At 43.1% G+C, this 17,564-nt stretch overlaps 1 protein-coding gene across 1 annotated transcript; it reads right to left on the bottom strand.

Moving 5' to 3' along the window:
• Window positions 1-583: 583 nt before the first annotated feature.
• On the bottom strand, window positions 584-17,313 carry NCEH1 (neutral cholesterol ester hydrolase 1). Its single transcript, XM_054386051.1, has 5 exons — window positions 17,176-17,313; window positions 8,135-8,363; window positions 5,743-5,812; window positions 3,261-3,432; window positions 584-1,256 (listed from the first exon to the last, which is right to left on the bottom strand). Exons 1-5 carry the CDS (start codon window positions 17,311-17,313, stop codon window positions 639-641), a joined length of 1,227 nt encoding a protein of 408 aa, XP_054242026.1. The 3' UTR covers window positions 584-638.
• Between the last annotated feature and the right edge of the window lie 251 nt (window positions 17,314-17,564).

The raw sequence follows: 17,564 nt of genomic DNA, 5'->3' as shown, positions 1-17,564 counted from the left end.
GATTCCAAAGCAGATTCCATATTTAGCTGAGGCTTGTCTAGCATTTTTTTTAAATTTGTCTTTAAATTTAAACAAGCCATTTGTCTGTGTACCTAAAAGCCACCACCTAAGACCATGCTTGACTTCCAAATGCATAGCTCTGATGCCAAAGATGAGAGTGCTCACACTTGCTTTGACATCATGTGCTCATCACTGCTGATAACTAGCTTTCATTTTTGCACATTCAGATGTAGATGTAGGTGGTTGGCTTCACTCTCCATCATTTGAAAACTGTGGCCTTTGCACCTAATTCAGAGTCAAAGTCTGAAAATTGCAGCGGATTAAAAATGCTACAGGAATGCTGATCTCCCTGCTCAACATTTGTTTGTATTTGGCAACAGTCATCTGAAAGAAGAAGGAAAAAAAATCAAGGTTTGAAAAAGTATTTCTCAAAACACTTTGCTGGGCAAGGCCAATTGAGCTCATGAATGCTGTCCTTAGAGACCTGTAATATACTCCCACCCCGCCCCCCGCCCCCTCCAGCCGCAGCTGAAGGGATGAAGTCTGAATCTGGAAAAGTGCACTTTGTTATCGTTGGCTCTTCAGCAAATACAGACACCAGAGCTGCCCACCCTGTGTCTTCCAGCGCGACTGTCTCTTCAGAGGTTTTCATCCAGCCATTTTATGTAGCTGTCCCTGGTCTGAACGCCCGCGGAGAAGTCCGCAGGCCAGCTGGTGAATATCATACAGCCATGAAAGCAGTCTTCAAAGTGATCGAGGGTGACTTCCACGCCGGCCTTCTCCAGGCGCTTGGCGTACATCATCCCATCGTCTCGCAGGACGTCGTTCTCACAGATCAGGATGTAAGTCTTTGGCTGCAGCTGCAGAGTCTCATCTTCTGCGAGGAGCGGGGCTGCTCGTACGTCAAGCAGCGCTGGCACCTCCTGCATGATCTCAGCCTTGCCTGTGGTCTGTATTACAGGCTTGTAGGTCTTTTTGAACGACGAAGGCAGTAGAGATGTCCAGTTCAGGCGCTCTCTGAAAGAGGCAGCTTGGCCAACGTCAAGAGCAGTGTGGTTGTTAATCAGCAGTGAGGGAGTCAAGTCAGAATTAGCATTTAAATAATAGGTCCAATAGTCAATCATGACAGTACGACGAAGAATAGGTATATTCATGTTCTGCTGATAAGAAGGAGTACTGAAGTCAAATGCCTGAAGGACTGGATAAATTAAGGCCTGCAGTTTTGGTCTGATGGTCAAATGCTCATCTTTGCTAAGCTGCAGGAAAAACACAGGATAGAATTGGGATGATAAAGAAAATAATCATTAGAGTATCAGCCTAGAATGTCATACAAGCAATCCTTCGTCTCACAGTTTTTAGGTGGAATTCTGCTCTTATGCTGATAACATTGCTCTATTGTCTGAAATAATTAGCAGCCTGATCTTTTTCTTCTCTTGTTAAGGATGGTCACGCAGACAGGCTCAGTATTCTGTCTCTAAGAGAAATCACGGACAGAAGCTTATTGAAGGGTGTAAGAAAAAAAGTGCTAAGTGGCATTTCTCTATGACAGTGCCCACTTTAACAATTGTCAGCTGAAGACTTTATGAATCAAGGGAGCTACTCTTGCTTTTTAACAGCTTTTCATGGATTTTTCTTCCATTGATTTATCTAATTCTTTTTTTTCAGCATATCCAAATCGTTGGCATCCAAAGTTTCTCTAGCAAAGGCCTACCATATGCAGAAACACCAGAAGCACCTCTCCAGCAGGGAAGTCATTCTTGCCCTACACTCAGCATTAGTTAGGCCACACCTTGAGTACTGTGTCCACTTCTGGGCCCCTCAAATTCAGAAAGTTGTTGAGATGCTTGAATGTGTCCAGAGAAGGGCAACAAGGCTGGTGAAGGGTCTGGAGCACAAGCCCTGCGAGGAGTGGCTGAGGGAGCTGGGGTTGTTTAGCCTGGAGAAGAGGAGGCTCAGGGCAGACCTTATTGCTCTCTACAACTACCTGAAAGGAGGTTGTAGCCAGGTGGGGGTTGGTCTCTTTTCCCAGGCAACCAGTGACAGAACCAGAGGACACAGCCTCAGGCTGTGCCAGGGGAGGTTTAGGTTGGATGTTAGGAAGAAATCCTTCACAGAAAAGAGTAACTGGCTATTGGAATGGGCTGCCCAGGGAAGTGGTGGAGTCACCCTCCGTGGAAGTGTTTAAAATAAGATTGGATGAGGCACTTAGTGCCGTGGTTTAGTTAATTAGATGGTGTTTGGTGATAGAGTGGACTTGATCTTGAAGGTCTTTTCCAACCTGGTTAATTCTGTGATTCTGTGATATTTGACCTGACCTTCCACCCATATTTGATTTGAGTATGCCAGTTATATGTCTGCTGCCCACTAATTCTTTAATTGGAAGAGTCAGCAAACATCTGGTTTGCTTCATTTTCTACATAAGACACACAGTTCTCTATCATATCTCATCTTGTTTAAAAAGAATTATGCCATCAGGAAAAAGAATTAGGAATGCTTTTTCCAAAACATGGTACTGCCATGTCTATCAGTCCTTAAAATTGAAACATTTAGCCTAATTGCCTCTTATTAATTTTTTCACCCTAATTGAATATTGTGAGGTTGTCATGATAATTAGTTGTCTGGACATGGTATCTGCTTTCTTATCACCAATGGTTAAGGCAACACAAAAAAAGCTAATCATAATATTTCACTCAACCATGAAAAATATTATTACTTGCCCCACGCTGCCTTTAAAATCTTTACCAGCTTCAATTCAGATTACATTTAAACTGCAGATCTACAACCAAAATTTCCTTAAACATGCACAATGCTAGAGGAACACAATTTAACAGAAGAATTAAGCTTCGTTTATTGTAATTTTTGTCCTTCATTTGTATTTGAAACAAATAATTTTTTTTTTAGAGACAAGTATCTGTAAGTGGAAGCTAAATTGATAAATTATGCATATACCTACTTACTTACTTTCAAAAAGAAAGAATTCACCAGCAAAAGGGGTAAAAAAAAGTGATGTAGCTACTTGCTCTTAAAAAATGGCCCATACCAAATCGTAACTGTAGTGAGACATTTCAAGCTGTGTGATTGATATTGCAATGGACCTCTTCTTCTTCTGTACAGTGACTAGATGCTGGCTTTTTTACTGTTTGGTCTGTGGGTCTGGCACATCACCTTGTGATGATGCAGCACAAAGAATCTGTCACCCTATACGTGCCACTGAATGAAGGATTGTCGTACTGTAACACATAACAGATACTGGATGTTACCTGCTGACACACAGCAGCTGCCAAATTGCCTCCTGCACTGTCCCCAGAAATTGCAATTCGACTTGGGTCAACTGAATACTCAGCTAAGACATCAGGCTGCAAAAAATGCTTGGTAGCACGGAGAGCATCATACCACTGCTCGGGGAAGCACACCTCTGGTACCAGCCGGTATCTACAAGGCAGAGATGAGAGACAATTACTGCTGTCAGTGCAGCTCTGTTTCAGGATTAACAAGTGATATCAGGTATTCCTTAATTGTAAGTAACTGTTTCATTATGATAAATATTACAGGAAAAATATGAGGTGTGTAATACTTATGTAAGACTTAATCTTATAATTAATGCTCTAATTCTGAAAGATTAATACAAACCTACTAGATATGAATAATACCAAGATAGTATAAAATTGTGGAGCGCTTTCTTAGGATTTCCCAATAGAGGATTTCATCATGTGTTATAAAAATTAATGAGTATTTAAAACACCCTTGGTAAGGCAGTCATAACAATCAGACTGGTTTTGAACTAAATTCCCACCTTAATGACTACAAGGGAGAGTAACTCAAATATGCCCAACACCCAAGTAGTTCTGTTTCCAGATTTTTACCTATGCTCAGGAGAGAATGGACCTTGCTATACCTCTGTGACATGAAATGAAAAATAGCCAAGAGGTGAATATTAATCTGTTCCAATGCAACATATTCAGTAATTCCTCTCCTTTATTGAGTAGTAGAGCAGGTGTGGTATGGGTGGAGAGACTAAGGCACAGACAGCAAAGTGTGCCCAGGAACAGGCAGCAACTGAGTCCCATTCATGATTTTCTCAGCTTCTAAACATGAGTGCAGCAGAAGTCTGTTCATATTTGCTAAATAACTTGTAATCTAAGAGCTGTTACTAGGCTTTATGGTACAAATCATGTCTTCTGTTTGCAGCTTTTCAATCAACATCTTTTACATATTCCCAGCAGAGCTGAGCAAAACAAGCAAGACAAAATCCAGTTTTCCGATTCAAGACATTGTCTTCAGAATCTAAGCTAAGGAAAGTTGCATATGAAGAAGAAATTCACAACTTAGGTTACACAAAAAGTGTTTCAAACTCCAAATGTGACCTGCTTTCAAAAAGCAATCTGTGTATTGCATCCAGTACAAAGGAATATGAGAGACTCCTTTGGGAACTCCTTGCAAAACTGGGTAACAGACTGTGAATGCATCATGAAAGTTAGACAGGCAATTAAACAAATGAAAAATGTAATTAGTCTTCAGTAATTAAGTACAAACGCCTTGATTGAAAGATATGATGGCTAAGGAGGAGGGGTAAACAATAACTCAGAGGAACAGGCAGATTTATACCACCATAAATGAGAAAAGGAATAATGAGGAACTTTTTAGCACTGTGATTGCTGCTTGTCTCGAAAAAACAACAGCTGCTTTTTCTACTTTTCATTGTTTCACTGTCTCTAATAATAAAAAAAGAAGTGGAAAAAAAATGACCCTTTAAAGTAAGCTCTAACTATTGAATGAGTAACATCAACTCCATATAATTAACTTGCAATTAGACACAGAGCTTAGTATGTAATATACTGCGGGTGGGAAACTTGAATATTTATTATCAAGTGAAAGAGAATACTGACGTTGATAATAAGGATGGGAAAAGCACCAGACAAGCTGGAGTCATCTAGGTAACACAGTTAGCTAGTTGAGAGGTTTGTTTACCTTGAAATTGTTCAGTGAGTTAAAAAAGCAGCCCTGCTTCTCTGTTGTCTGGCACCCTGGCAATCCCCTGCTCTTGAGTGGAGTACAAGGCTTAAATGAGATGACTGGAAGAGGGGGGGATATGGAAGAGCAGCAGGAACCTACCAGACACTACTGTGTGTTCTGGTTAATGAGCAGGGGTAATTTTAATTGATCATTTTTATGTTGCAGGCCCTTGCTTCAGATTACTTGGAAACTGTGTTATAGACAAGATTTAATATAGGTATTTTAAAATCATATATACACACCTTATCTTAAATATATACATTAAACATATACCTTGCAGCAGTGGGAGTGGCCACTGAGGATGGTACAAGCCTCTCTTGCTATGTGAGGCACAGAGATGTGGTTCAGCCTTCCTTCAGCTATGTATCATGTCTAAATGTGTTTGAGTATTTTTGTTTGATTGTTTTTAAAGTTCACAAATACTTACACAATCCTAACTGGGCACTCTGGTTTTGGCTGCTCTCTGTACATGTAGCTACAATTTCAAGATACACTAATGTTTGCATTTTAGTATTTGTTCAACGGAGTTCAGTGCTACTTTCTTTTCCCACACTTGTGCCTTCTAAAATAATTAGAAGCCCCCCCAAAATTTTGATATCATTACAATCTGGTGTAATATTAAAAGGATAAAAATATCAAGACTGTCCAAAGTAAAACCATAATAAAGAAAAAGTTAAATGAACTACATTACATCTTTCTAATACCTTAAAATTACTTTAGATTACTCACTCAACTGAGACAACAACAGCATTGAGAGATTCAGCCATGATTCTGCAGAGATTGTTGTAAGCACTCATTTCTGGAACAAAAGGACATGCCGTTAGGGACAAACAAGTCCATTTATGTCACCATTCACAGAGCCATATGTAAGCCTTCTCAGAAAATACAAAGATACAGTACAAATGTATCATGTGTGACCAGCAGGATGAGGGAGGTGATTCTTCCCCTCTGCTCTTGTGAGACCCCACCTAGAGTACTGTGTCCAGTTCTGGTGCCCCCAGCATAAGAGGGACATGGAACTGCGGGAGCGGGTCCAGAGGAGGGTCACAAAGATGATCAGAGGGCTGGAGAACCTCCCTTATGGGGACAGGCTGAGAGTTGGGGCTCTTCAGCCTGGAGAGGAGAAGGCTCCAGGGAGATCTTAGAGCAGCCTTCGAGTACCTGGAAGGGGCCTAGAAGAAAGCCAGGAAGGGACTTTTTCAAGGGCTTGTAGTGATAGGACAAGTGGGAATGGCTTTAAGCTGGAAGCAGGTAGATTTAGACTGGATATTAGGATGAAATTCTTTACAGCGAGGGTGGTGAAACACTGGAACAGGTTGCCCAGGGAGGTTGTGGATGCCCTCTCCCCGGAGGTGTTCAAGGCCAGGCTGGATGAGGCTTTGAGCAACCTGGGCTAGTGGAAGGTGTCCCTGCCCATGGCAGGTGGGTTGGAACTAGATGATCTTCAAGGTCCCTTCCAACCTAAACCATTCTATGAATCTATAAAATATAACCAAGCAAATGAGATCAGCTTGCAACAGCTGAAGTGCTCAGTATGTGTGGTAGAAGGAACACAGTTCAAGCCTTGAGAAGCTCTGCAGTCCAGTGCTTTCGTTCTCGTCTGTTTCCTGGTGACCTGGGGCATGTCATTTCATCCACCTATCAACAATTCTCTCAATTGGGCAAAATTTAAGGTATCCAGTGGCTTGGGGGCATTAGCATCCAGACAGTTGTCACCATATGAGTCACTGTTTTTATTATAGCACACAGTGCTTTGATTCAAATGAGCTGCCCTATTAACGTCAGCTCAACTACTCACTTAAGGGAGGATTAATCACAGCTATCCTATTTATCAGTGGACTGATCTTCTTTAATTTTATTCCTTTCCATTTACTTAATTGTTGGTTCCTGGTACTATAAAATATACTAAGACACTAGCAGTTTATTCTGACTGCTGTAACATTTGTGCCATTAACTTCTGCATCTTGGACTCAAAGATAGCATCTGACATAGCTGAGTTACAGTCATCCAAACACAGTTCCATAATTTAATGGAAACTTTCTGCACAACAACTCATATGAAAAGTGTTACAGAACAAATGAGGTGGGCAGGATGCTACCCTTAAGCAGGCTTAACAAAACCCATCTCAAAGCACAGTTCCTCTGTGGAAAGTGGAAGAAACATTTTAACTGTTATAGGGCTGCAGGACAAAAAGACTAGGATTTCAAAGGCACATAAAGAGCTGATTTTAAATTTACTTAGGAACCTAAATTTCACATAAATCACGGTCATACATGCACAGTCCAAGTGCAGTCAATGTAGTCCTTGTTTTGAAACATTTTGGAAAACCCTATTAATGTTCTTTTTATATAGATGAAGCCATCAGGGTTGTAGGGACTTCATGGTGTCACAGGAGCAATGGGGAAGGGGGAAGACTCCTATTGGATCCCAATCTTGGTGTAGCCATTAGAACCCCATGCCCTTTCTTCTCCCAAAGCTTTTCTCCCTGTACAATGTGGAAGGATCAGTGGTTAGCTTATTGTCTCTAACTGTTCCTTACCTTCTCTGACCATGTTTGTGGCTTCCAAGTTAACTGGGGTAAGCAGCATGAATTTTCAAGGTTATTTTTGCTAGTGGTGGCAGTGGTCCCCAGACCATGGAACGGAAGTCACCTCTACCTGCCTCCTTCATCAGTGGCCCATTGTCTGTGATCAGCAGCATGTAATCCCAAGTATGTGTTATTCAAGTACAAGCAGTGTTGTCCAGCTCACTCTTCTGCTAATTGTGTGCAAATGGGGCAAGCCTTTTACATGTAGTCACTGGATCCTGATCACCAAGGATCATGACCACAGAAAGGAGAGCACTGGCTCACACAGCCCATCCAGGCATCCTAGGAATGTAAACAATGAAGTATTTTGTGAGGACAAAGGGATGTAATGAAACTAACCTTTTGGTCCTTTTTCAGCTTATGTGCAGATAAGACAGGCATTTCGGCTGCGTGTTCACAGTATTTAAACCCCTCCCTCCTTAGAGCTGACAGTTACTACTGAATTTAAGTACATCTTAGCAAAACTGCCATCCCTGTGGGTTCTCTTGCTTGGATGAAACCAGACTAGAATGCTATTTAATTACTGGCACCTACTTGCACGTGCCAAGGCCCAGCCTCCTCCATGGATGTAAACAACGCTGCGCTTGAGCCCTTCGTCCTCCTTCGCAGGGGGCTGGTACACTCTGACTTCCACACCGTCAAAAACAGTATCTGTGATTTTAATGTCTTTGTGGGAGGCAAAATCCAGCTTGTCAAATGTGCAAATGAGAAAATTCAGAGCTATCAAGTGATGGCTGAGTCTCAGATAGCCAATCAGGTGACACTAGAGGAAAAAAAAAAAAAAAAGGGAAAAGAAGGGTTTTGTTACTTCAGGGCGTATCATCATACTTGCATAGATATTTAATGCAACCATCTTCAAAGGGCAGGTCCTATGTGAAAATGAATACAGATTCTTAGCATTATTCACTGGGAAATGAAAGATTATCAAAGACCTCTAATGCTTTTAAAGCTGTATTAAAACAAAACCCTCTCCATAAAAGACTCTCTGTTGTCAGAATAAATCAAACCATGAGCACTACATGAATCAACACAACTGTGAATGAGCGCTCAGATCCTTGTCTTTGACAGACACCTCTAAAGGAGATAAACCTTACCAGCATGCTCCACTACTTGGAACTTGTGCACTACCAGGACTTGTGAAGCTCCTCAGACCAGTGCCAGCAGAGGGCAATACCACATAGGCAAAGCTTTTGTGGTGGCAGAGGTATCAAAAAAGCAAAGTGTTTTTCTTGTTCCATCCCAAAGCCTAACTATTCCTACTTGTGAATTAAGAAAGTTGTCACAGAGTGCAAAGACATTTGAAAACCAGAATGGTCTCAAAGGAATACAGAGGTTGTTTGTTGGCTTGTCCTCTACTGACCTGCTGAGCTGAGAAGGACCTAGAACTATCAAAGAACCACGGCAGGTTACTGATTTGCTTTTTTTTTTCCCAACCCCAGACACTGAAGTGTATTACTTTTTTTGTGGAGGTGTGGAAAACCTTACAAAAATGAAGAATGATCTGACCTTTCCATTATCCCCTTATGGTGGAGAGATTTTACCCTCTTTGGCTATCCAGGGTTTTTATTTTCATGTTTATTTTTTAAACTTTGCCCTGAATAGGTTTAAAACCATATTTCAGCAAACAGTAATAGGATCCAAGGCACTCCTCCAGCCTGAGTGTCATGACCTGCTCCCCACATACAACAGTGGGCAGCCCCAGAGATTGCTGGAGAGGAAAGATAAACTTTGATATTCCCCCCTCCAATCTATGCCAAATATACTGCACTGCTATGCAAGCAGGGAGAAAAAATCCACTTCCAAATCAAGACTTTTGCAAAAATTACTTCCTTTTCTTGCTTTAGCTTGTGGTTACATCACCCTGCTGAAATAGTTTGGTGCGAATCCAAATTTTACAGTATTTGCTGCTTTTGGGTCAGAGGCTTTTCTCTGGGAGAAAAAACACAAAGTATCCACCCAGCAGGAAGAAATGGTGATTTCACAAGGCTGTTTCTAGCTCTGAATTTCAGATCATGGTTTTCTCCCACTATTACTTAAAAATTCCCACAGGAAAATCTAGTTTGAGTTTGAAATCTGAAGAGCAATACATCTATTAATAATTTGGCACACAACTGGTTGGGCTGCCACTGATGTAACCAGCTAAAGATCTGACCCTCTCTATGCCCCACAGATGGTCTTGGGGAAATGAACCACTGGGAAGTAGTTTCAGAAATACTGCCAGGGAAAACAACATTTTTACAGATTTTTTTTTTCAGCCTGACTGTGCTGCAAAAGACAACCCATCTCAGTTTTCCCCCACTTTTGTTCACATTCTTTGTAGACGAGATTACCACATTTCCTGGAATCAGAAATGTTTTATTTTCAAGGCTGGTTAGAGTGTTGTTTACCAAGAAGTGTTTTGCTCTGTTCTTTAAAGCACAGAGCACCACAGCCATCTGCAGGTTATCACATGCTTTCATGCCTTTTCCTCCCCTTATAACAGGCCACCCTTTCCAAGAAACCCAAACCCCAAGATCCCAAAGAGGTAGCTTTATATATCAAGGCATAAAACCAACAGTGCTGATTTCTTTTTGTTAGGCGTAAGCAGGATTTTTTTGCCAAGCTTTTACCAGACAGGTTCTTTATATCTTATCTGATCAGCCTATTTGCTTGTTATTTGTAAGGCATCAGGGAGGTGATCAAGGACAGCCAATATGGCTTCACTAAGGGTAAATCCTGCCTGATGAACCTCCTGGCATTTTATGATGAGTGACTGTAACTGTGGGCAAGGGATGACCTATGGATGTCATCTATCTGGACTTCTGCAAGGTCTCTGACACAGGTCCCCCCAGCATCCTACTTGCCAAGTTGGAGAGATATGGATTTGATGGGTGGACTCTTCGGTGGATAAGGAATTGGCTGGATGGTTGCATCCAGAGGGTAGTGGTCAATGGCTTGAAGTCCAGATGGAGACCAGTGATGAGTGGTGTCCCACTCCATAACGAAACCTTTGGCAGGAGATGTGGTAGAGCACTGGAACAGGTTGCCCAGGGAGGTGGTTGAGGCTCCTTCCCTAGAGATATTCAAGGTAAGGCTCAACAAGGCCCTGAGCACCCTGGTCTAGTTGAGGATGCTCACTGCTGACTGCGGGGAGGACAGACTAGATGACCTTTGGAGGTCCCTTCCAACCTGGAGCGTTCTACAATTAATCGTTGGCTAACTCTCTCCTAGGACTATGCTGCCAGACAAAGGGCAAACTTGCCTTGACTGTGGTTCCCTGGCATATTCCCTGTGTTGGCACTAATGAATGCACAGCCCCAGAGCAACGGAAACACGAACAGGCCATGTGGGAAGACTACAAAGAAGTTGTCCAAGCAGCCAAGGATCAGGTTAGGAAAGCAAAAGTGCAGACAGAATTAAACTTGGCTGGGGAAACAAGAAGAATTTCTTCAGGTACATCAAGGACAAAAAGGCAGCTAGGGAAGATGTGGGACCTCTCCAAAAGGAGAATGGAGACCTGGTCACAACAGATATGGAGAAGGCTGAGGTGCTCAGCGACTACTCTGCCTCAGTGTTCACTGGCAAGGGCTCTAAGCTGTACTGCGTTATAAAGCTGTATCTGGTTATCTCATGTGAGCAATTAAGTGGTTTGACCTTTGCTGGAATTTGTTATTTTTATCACCCTTCATGTGACAGCATGCAGGACCATTACTGGCTGTCAAATACAGCACTTACCTGTGTGTATGCATGTGAAAGAAGAGAGAAAAACAATTATATCCTCTGGAGGAGAAACAGACGAGGAAGAGAAAGCAGAGGGGAGAAATGGAGAAATTAAGGGACTACAGAAAAAATTAAGGACAAACTCACAGAAAAGAGGAGACAGTATTAAGATGAAAGCCCCATAGGCAATTATCCCACAACTGCTGTGCCAACCATGGCCATGGCATGCAGAATCATGACAAGGTGTGGCTTAGAAGAGATTTTAAAGATCATCTTGTTCCAACCCTCCTGCTGTAGGCATGGACACATTTTACTACATTAGGTGGCTCAAAGCCCCACCCAGCCTGGCCTTGAGCACTTCCAGGAAGGAGGCATCCACAACTTCTCTAGGCAACCTGTGCATCTCTGGGAAATTTGGCAACATCACTCAGGTCACGGCCACTGGTTTTCCATGCAATGACTGGTTTTATGCATCTGTCTGAATAAACACTTGTTTTCTGAACAGGTAACTTTGGGAAACTGGTTAACCTCAAGGCATTATGAACTGGACCATGTAAAGAATTGACAAACACCAAAAGCTCAGCTGCCAGGGAGTGAGGCAGAACTGGATGAGCAGGAGCACCCCAGGAGATGAGGGGCTGGACAGCCTAGCAAGGCAAATATGAGTATTTTACTGGCATTTGAGCCAATTCAGCAAATAACTACTGTGGACATATTACAACAGCCCTGCTGACGATCTATTGCTCATTTCTGACTGCAGCTTTTCACTTTGGGGTCGTTGGCTCCCCATGACCCATGGCTGCCTCAGCAGCTGTGTGATCTACACTCATGCTGTAATGCTCCTCAGCTCTCTGACAAGTCAGGCAAAGCAACCATTACAGCCACAGTCTCCTTCTCTTTTACCAGGATATCCCCATGACAGGGACAACACAAGGACCCTAAGAGACCAAACTCTTTAGGACTGCCACCTTTCTCCTGGTAAATTCCTTCTTTGGTGAGGGGTACCAGATATTGATTTAATTGACATAGAAGGAAAATTTCAATAAATGAAGAAAGGAGTCAGGGTTCTGATAAAAAGCAGTCAGAATTAACAAAGTACTGCTGGAGAGAGGCACATCAATCACCACTATCTGTTCCTAAACTATCCGGATTCTCCTTTTGGCTCCCTATCTGGATTCACAAAGAATCCCAATTGCTCACTGTTATTATGCTTGCCCCCCTCATGGACATGTACTCCAGATTAGTCATGTGTTGTGTACTGCAAGAAAAATTAAACAAAAATAAGATTTTCTGTTGGTAATATCTGTTAGCCTCTAACAGTATTCTCAGCACATTTGGATTCTTTGTCCTCATATGACTTGCATAGCTGACACTGTTGGCTTTGCATCCCTGACCTTTAGCCATGGAATTACTGCAACAGGTCTTGCTCAGATGGTACAAAAAGGCAGCGTGCCCCTGAAGCCAATCTGAACACATCAGCTGCTTCCTCTGCTGCCTTTGCAGCTGGGCAGACCCAAGGTCCTGCACTGACCTTTCAGGCCTCAGTGGGATCAAGAATTAAGCAAACATCTAAGGCTTTTTTTTCATAGAACACTAGCCAGGACTGCGCCAAATCTCACTCATGACTCAAATGAGTAATGATGATGGAATTGAGCAACTGAACTATCTAAGACTAAACTTTCTACCTTAAAGGATGCAGCTACTTTCTTCAATTCTGGCATTACTCTGAAAAACACACTTCTGTAACACTAGAGTCCAAAACACCAATTACAGTATCTGTAGTCAATAACAGAGGTTAGTGAAAAGCAACAAGGATCATTTCCCCATTTAGATGTGTGCAGAACACATTGTTTTGTGTGCATTTCAGGCAGTTTATCCTGTGTAATGTGACTATTTTCTTTGACAGAACCACTTCTTAATGCAGGTGCAGTACTGCCCACTAAATACATACTTTTAATGCTTTTATATAAATGCAGTCCTCAAGGTGCTCTTAGTCTTATAAATTTCCTTTAGAACTGAAAAGAAATCAAGACTGTTCTACAGTTTATTAACTAGAAGCAGGAATGAGATTACACTTTAAAGTAAGATTTTGTGCATATACCTATTCATCCACGATGATCTATTTTTATACTAGAGACAGAAGTTATCTCTCACTGCAAATAGGACTTCCAGTGCAGTTCAGTTTTGGCTCAGGTGCCATAGCTGCAAGACTTACCCACCACAGCTCTACAACTTGATTTACTGTAATCCAATTTCAAGACTGTGTTCTTCCATGCAAACACATCAACAACTTACTTGGCTGGTGACAGCCATGACTTAACTCTGTTCAGAAGTCACATACTCTAAAACATCTGGGTAAAGAGATATGTTAGAAATGCTAAATAAAGAAACTACTGTTTTCTCTAATCCTGAATATTGATGTCCCATGCCCTAGATTTTATTCCAAAAGCAAGTGAGTGGCACAGAAACATGAAGGAATTGCTTGTCTGATGAGGACAAGTATGAGGATAGTTTTCTCCCCTGTACATCTGCCCACCTTCTTCCAGACACAGCTGACAACCTCTATGTCAACCCATTTGTCCTTCCAAACCTCTGCTAACAGCTGTTCCAGTTCCAAAGACACCTTCCTACCTTGTGCACCAGAATAGTATGTACTTTAACAGCATTTAGAAATAACTTATTTCAAAGGGCTTATTAAATAAACATATGCTGCTCTCTTTACTCCAATAAGGACAGTGGTGTATCAACTCTGCTGTTACAGCAGAATTATGAAATATTGCTTCAGATACCTCTTGACAGACAACAAGTAAAACAATAGCTATGATTTAATCTATGGCTTAATCCCATAATTGATTTTATGTGCTTGTCCAAACTTCAGTGGAACTGAGTTCTGATCTACCTCCATACATACATACATATGCATGCAGTTTTTCATTTTTGATCTAAAATTGTCTTATATCACAGTTTTGCATAAAATGTTACCATTTCCCATTCTGAGTCAGGTGAGAGGGCAAATTACTTTCATCCTCAGTTAAGCACTTTCACAATAACTAAAGTCTATCTGTTTTCATTCTGGGGCAACACAGGACGTTAAAGAGGGTGCAGGAAAAAGGCTCTGAAAACCAAACTCAGTCAGTAGAATTTTTATGACCTCAGGTAAGGCAATCCATCTCCTCCCATCGCTGTACCCCACAAATACAAGATTAGGATAACAGCATTGGTCCCCTTCTGTAGAAACCTATTTACAGAAACTGCTCCATAAGCATTGTGTATTATTTTAACCAGGTGCTTATACCTGAGCATTTGTTGAAGCATCTCCTGCTAAGCCAGGACAGTGAGTCAGTCTCAAGCTTGTAAAAAAAAAATTGTAGCTTACTGGGACAAGCTTCTATTTGGAAATGCAAAACCTTATCACGAGTATGCTGAAAGCCAATGACAGCCTTACTGCACTGTATTGGTACTACCAAGGCACTGAGAGAACACACACATTTTTTTGTCATGCTTCGTTATCAGGCCTCCACAAATCTATTTTGAAATAAGCAAAAGGCTATCAGCTGTATTTGAGGCACATGAAGTTTGTTTCATGCTCTTGGAAAAAGGGGTTGCAGTACATATCCAAGATTTTAAAATTAGAAATATACTTCTGTCTGATTTTAAAATCACAAATGTACTTCTGTCAAACCTATAAAGGAAAGTAGTAAGTAGCAAGCTGAAAGTACACGCAGAAGTGGGTGAAAGTTCAATGGTCACATTGAGAGAAATGTTAAACCATTTGCTCTTGCAGCAGCCAGTAGAGGAAGAAAGGAGAAGCTGAGCTCTACAGGACATACACTTTATTTTATATACAGACAAAGGCTGTCTAACAAAGTAAAAACTTGAGCCTAACTTTTACAATCCTAGCTTCAGGTCATGCAGTTCCTTCCCAATGGCAGCCATTTATTCCTGACTTTGTACTGTCTCTCAGTGTTAGAAAGACTCAACACTTAAAAAAGCACCTTCTCTTTCTCTCTAGAGACGTATGTCCAAAGGCTTACCTGATGTGTGACTAAGGGCACCTCTTTTATGCTTCTGTGCACAACTCACTTGTTCCTTCCCCTTCATTTCTCCCTAAAACAGAATTCCCTACCCCTGAGAGAAGGGACAGGTGTGGGCACTTCAGATCTGCTTCACCGTTTGCTCCAGCAACTATCCTGGGATAAGGACCTTTAGAATATCCCAAAAGAGACACCCTTTAGCCTCCAAGCTAGAGGCACCAGAATTCATCAGCATATGCCCAACGCACCACATAAACAAACTGAAAGTGTACATAAGGCAGTAGCACACACATACATAGTACAGTCATATGATTTTCTAAAGATAGGTCTCCTTCAGCTAAAGGTTATGGCCTTGATTCAGGTGTTTAAAGCTGAAGTGTCATGGTGTGTTTGCAGCCAGCATGCTGAGGGAACATCACGGCCCTTCTGTCCACACTCACCAATGAATGTGGTCAAGCTGAGTGCTTGCTGCTCAGTTACTTGAATTAACACCATGGAGCAAGTGGACTTCACACCTTAGGCTTTTACTGAAGAATGAAGGTATTGCAGGCCATGTCTGCATAATTTTCATAGCAGACATATGGGAGGGCATGCAAGCCCTCCTTTCCCACTAAAGATATGCTTTGATTCAGTGATACATTTGGACCATGAGAAGATGCCCCAGTGGCTCAGATGACCGAGTGATCTATCTACTCCCCAACTGTTTTAAAGAGTGTCATCCAGAGAAGCTATTCAGGCAGAATATACAAATCTCTGGACACTGCGTCATCCATTCTCTTCATGCATCCCAGCAACCACAATTATTGTATTAGGCACACAAGTGTATTCTCACCTAGTCTTTTTAGTACCAATTTATGGACCGTCTGTCCACTAACTCATTTAATCCCCTTTTGAATACACTGATGCTCTCATCCACTCAACGTACAAGTTTTTGGACATTCCAGAACCAAGTTTGTAAACTGAAATGCGGCTAGGAAAAAAGAAAAACCCAACTTCCGCATGCATAGCACCTTACATCAGGTGATCAGTCCTTGTAAAAGATCAGACAATCCTAGAAGGAAGCAAAGTACACAGATGAAGCCATTATCAGTTTGTGACCTCTAATCAACTTCGTATCAGCATAAAAATACTGCAGAAAATGAAGGAGACCTCAGGAAATAGCGTAACTGTTGTGTCTTGTGACAAAATCAAGAGCTCAGGAAGTTTTGTTTAGTAATATGATTCCAAATCAAGGCAGTTTAATATCTGAAAGAGCTTCCCTATGTCTTCCTTCCCTAAGGCATATTTAATGAATGAATAAAAACATTATTTTTTTTCTTTTTTTCTTTTTTACCAACAGCCTTTAAGTCGGAAGCCAGACCAAGCCACATTTAGCAAGATCTGCACCACGAAAGCCAGACCAGGACAGCCTCACCAAAACGCAGACGTTCGATCTGCCGCTCATCGGGAGGAAACCACGAGGAGCCCAGGGCGGCCCTGCCCGTCGCCTTCCCCCCAGCAGACAGGTCAGTCTGATCCCGATCGCATGTTCACCCAGCTGGACGCGACACCGGTCCGGTGCAGCGCGGACCGACCGCAGCAGCAACGCGCTGCAAGGCGGGTGTCGGCGATGCCGGCGACTGCCCCTCGGATGGGCCGGCTGCCCCTCGGGCCTCAGGGTCTCCGGGATTGGGCAGGGATGGCGTTGCGGGGGACGGGTGCCCGAGGCGTCCTCCTCAGGGACGGACACCGCAACCCGCCGCTTCCAGCCGGGTCCGGCGGTAGGGCGCGAAACGACCCCGGTGAAGGGAGGTGTCTGCCCGCCTCTCCGGAGCTGCAAGCGGGGCCCGAGAGCCGGCTTACCATCTGCTGCGTTGCTCGGAAGGTGGCATCCAGGAGCATCAGCTTCCAGGGGTCCGACAAATTGCCGGGCAGCGGCAGGTACACGTAGTAGGCGGCCAGGGCGGCCAGCGCCGTCAGCAGTATGCAGGCGGTCCGCATCGCCACCGCTACGCTCCCCGCGCTGCGCGGGGCTGCCTCGCCTCGCAGCTCCCCGCGAGGAGTGCACCGCCCCGGGGCCGGCCTCCCTCGGAGGAAGTCGCGGCGTTTCCGAGCCCAGCCCCGCTGGCTGAGTGCTAGCAGCGGCCGTGTGCCAGCTCCGGCTACTGCCCCAGTCCCGGCTGGCGGCGGCCTTAGCTGCGCCTAGGCTCCGCGCAGCACCGCCCCGCGCGGCGCCCGCCCGCTGGGGAGGC

This window comes from Indicator indicator, chromosome 13 (genome assembly GCF_027791375.1).
Source record: "Indicator indicator isolate 239-I01 chromosome 13, UM_Iind_1.1, whole genome shotgun sequence".
NCBI classification, from domain to species: Eukaryota; Metazoa; Chordata; class Aves; order Piciformes; family Indicatoridae; genus Indicator; species Indicator indicator.
Note: the sequence above shows the minus strand (reverse complement) of the source record. Positions and strands in the feature narration are given on the sequence as shown.

What these genes read in the sequence shown, in the direction of transcription:
- NCEH1 (XM_054386051.1), bottom strand. Translation starts at nt 17,313, where the DNA reads ATGCGGACCGCCTGCATACTGCTGACGGCGCTGGCCGCCCTGGCCGCC. An exon ending in TCCGAGCAACGCAGCAGATG is followed by an intron (nt 8,364 to 17,175) that starts GTAAGCCGGCTC and finishes TTTTTCCTCTAG; the next exon opens with TGTCACCTGATTGGCTATCT. An exon ending in CTGGGCCTTGGCACGTGCAA is followed by an intron (nt 5,813 to 8,134) that starts GTAGGTGCCAGT and finishes CTTTTGTTCCAG; the next exon opens with AAATGAGTGCTTACAACAAT.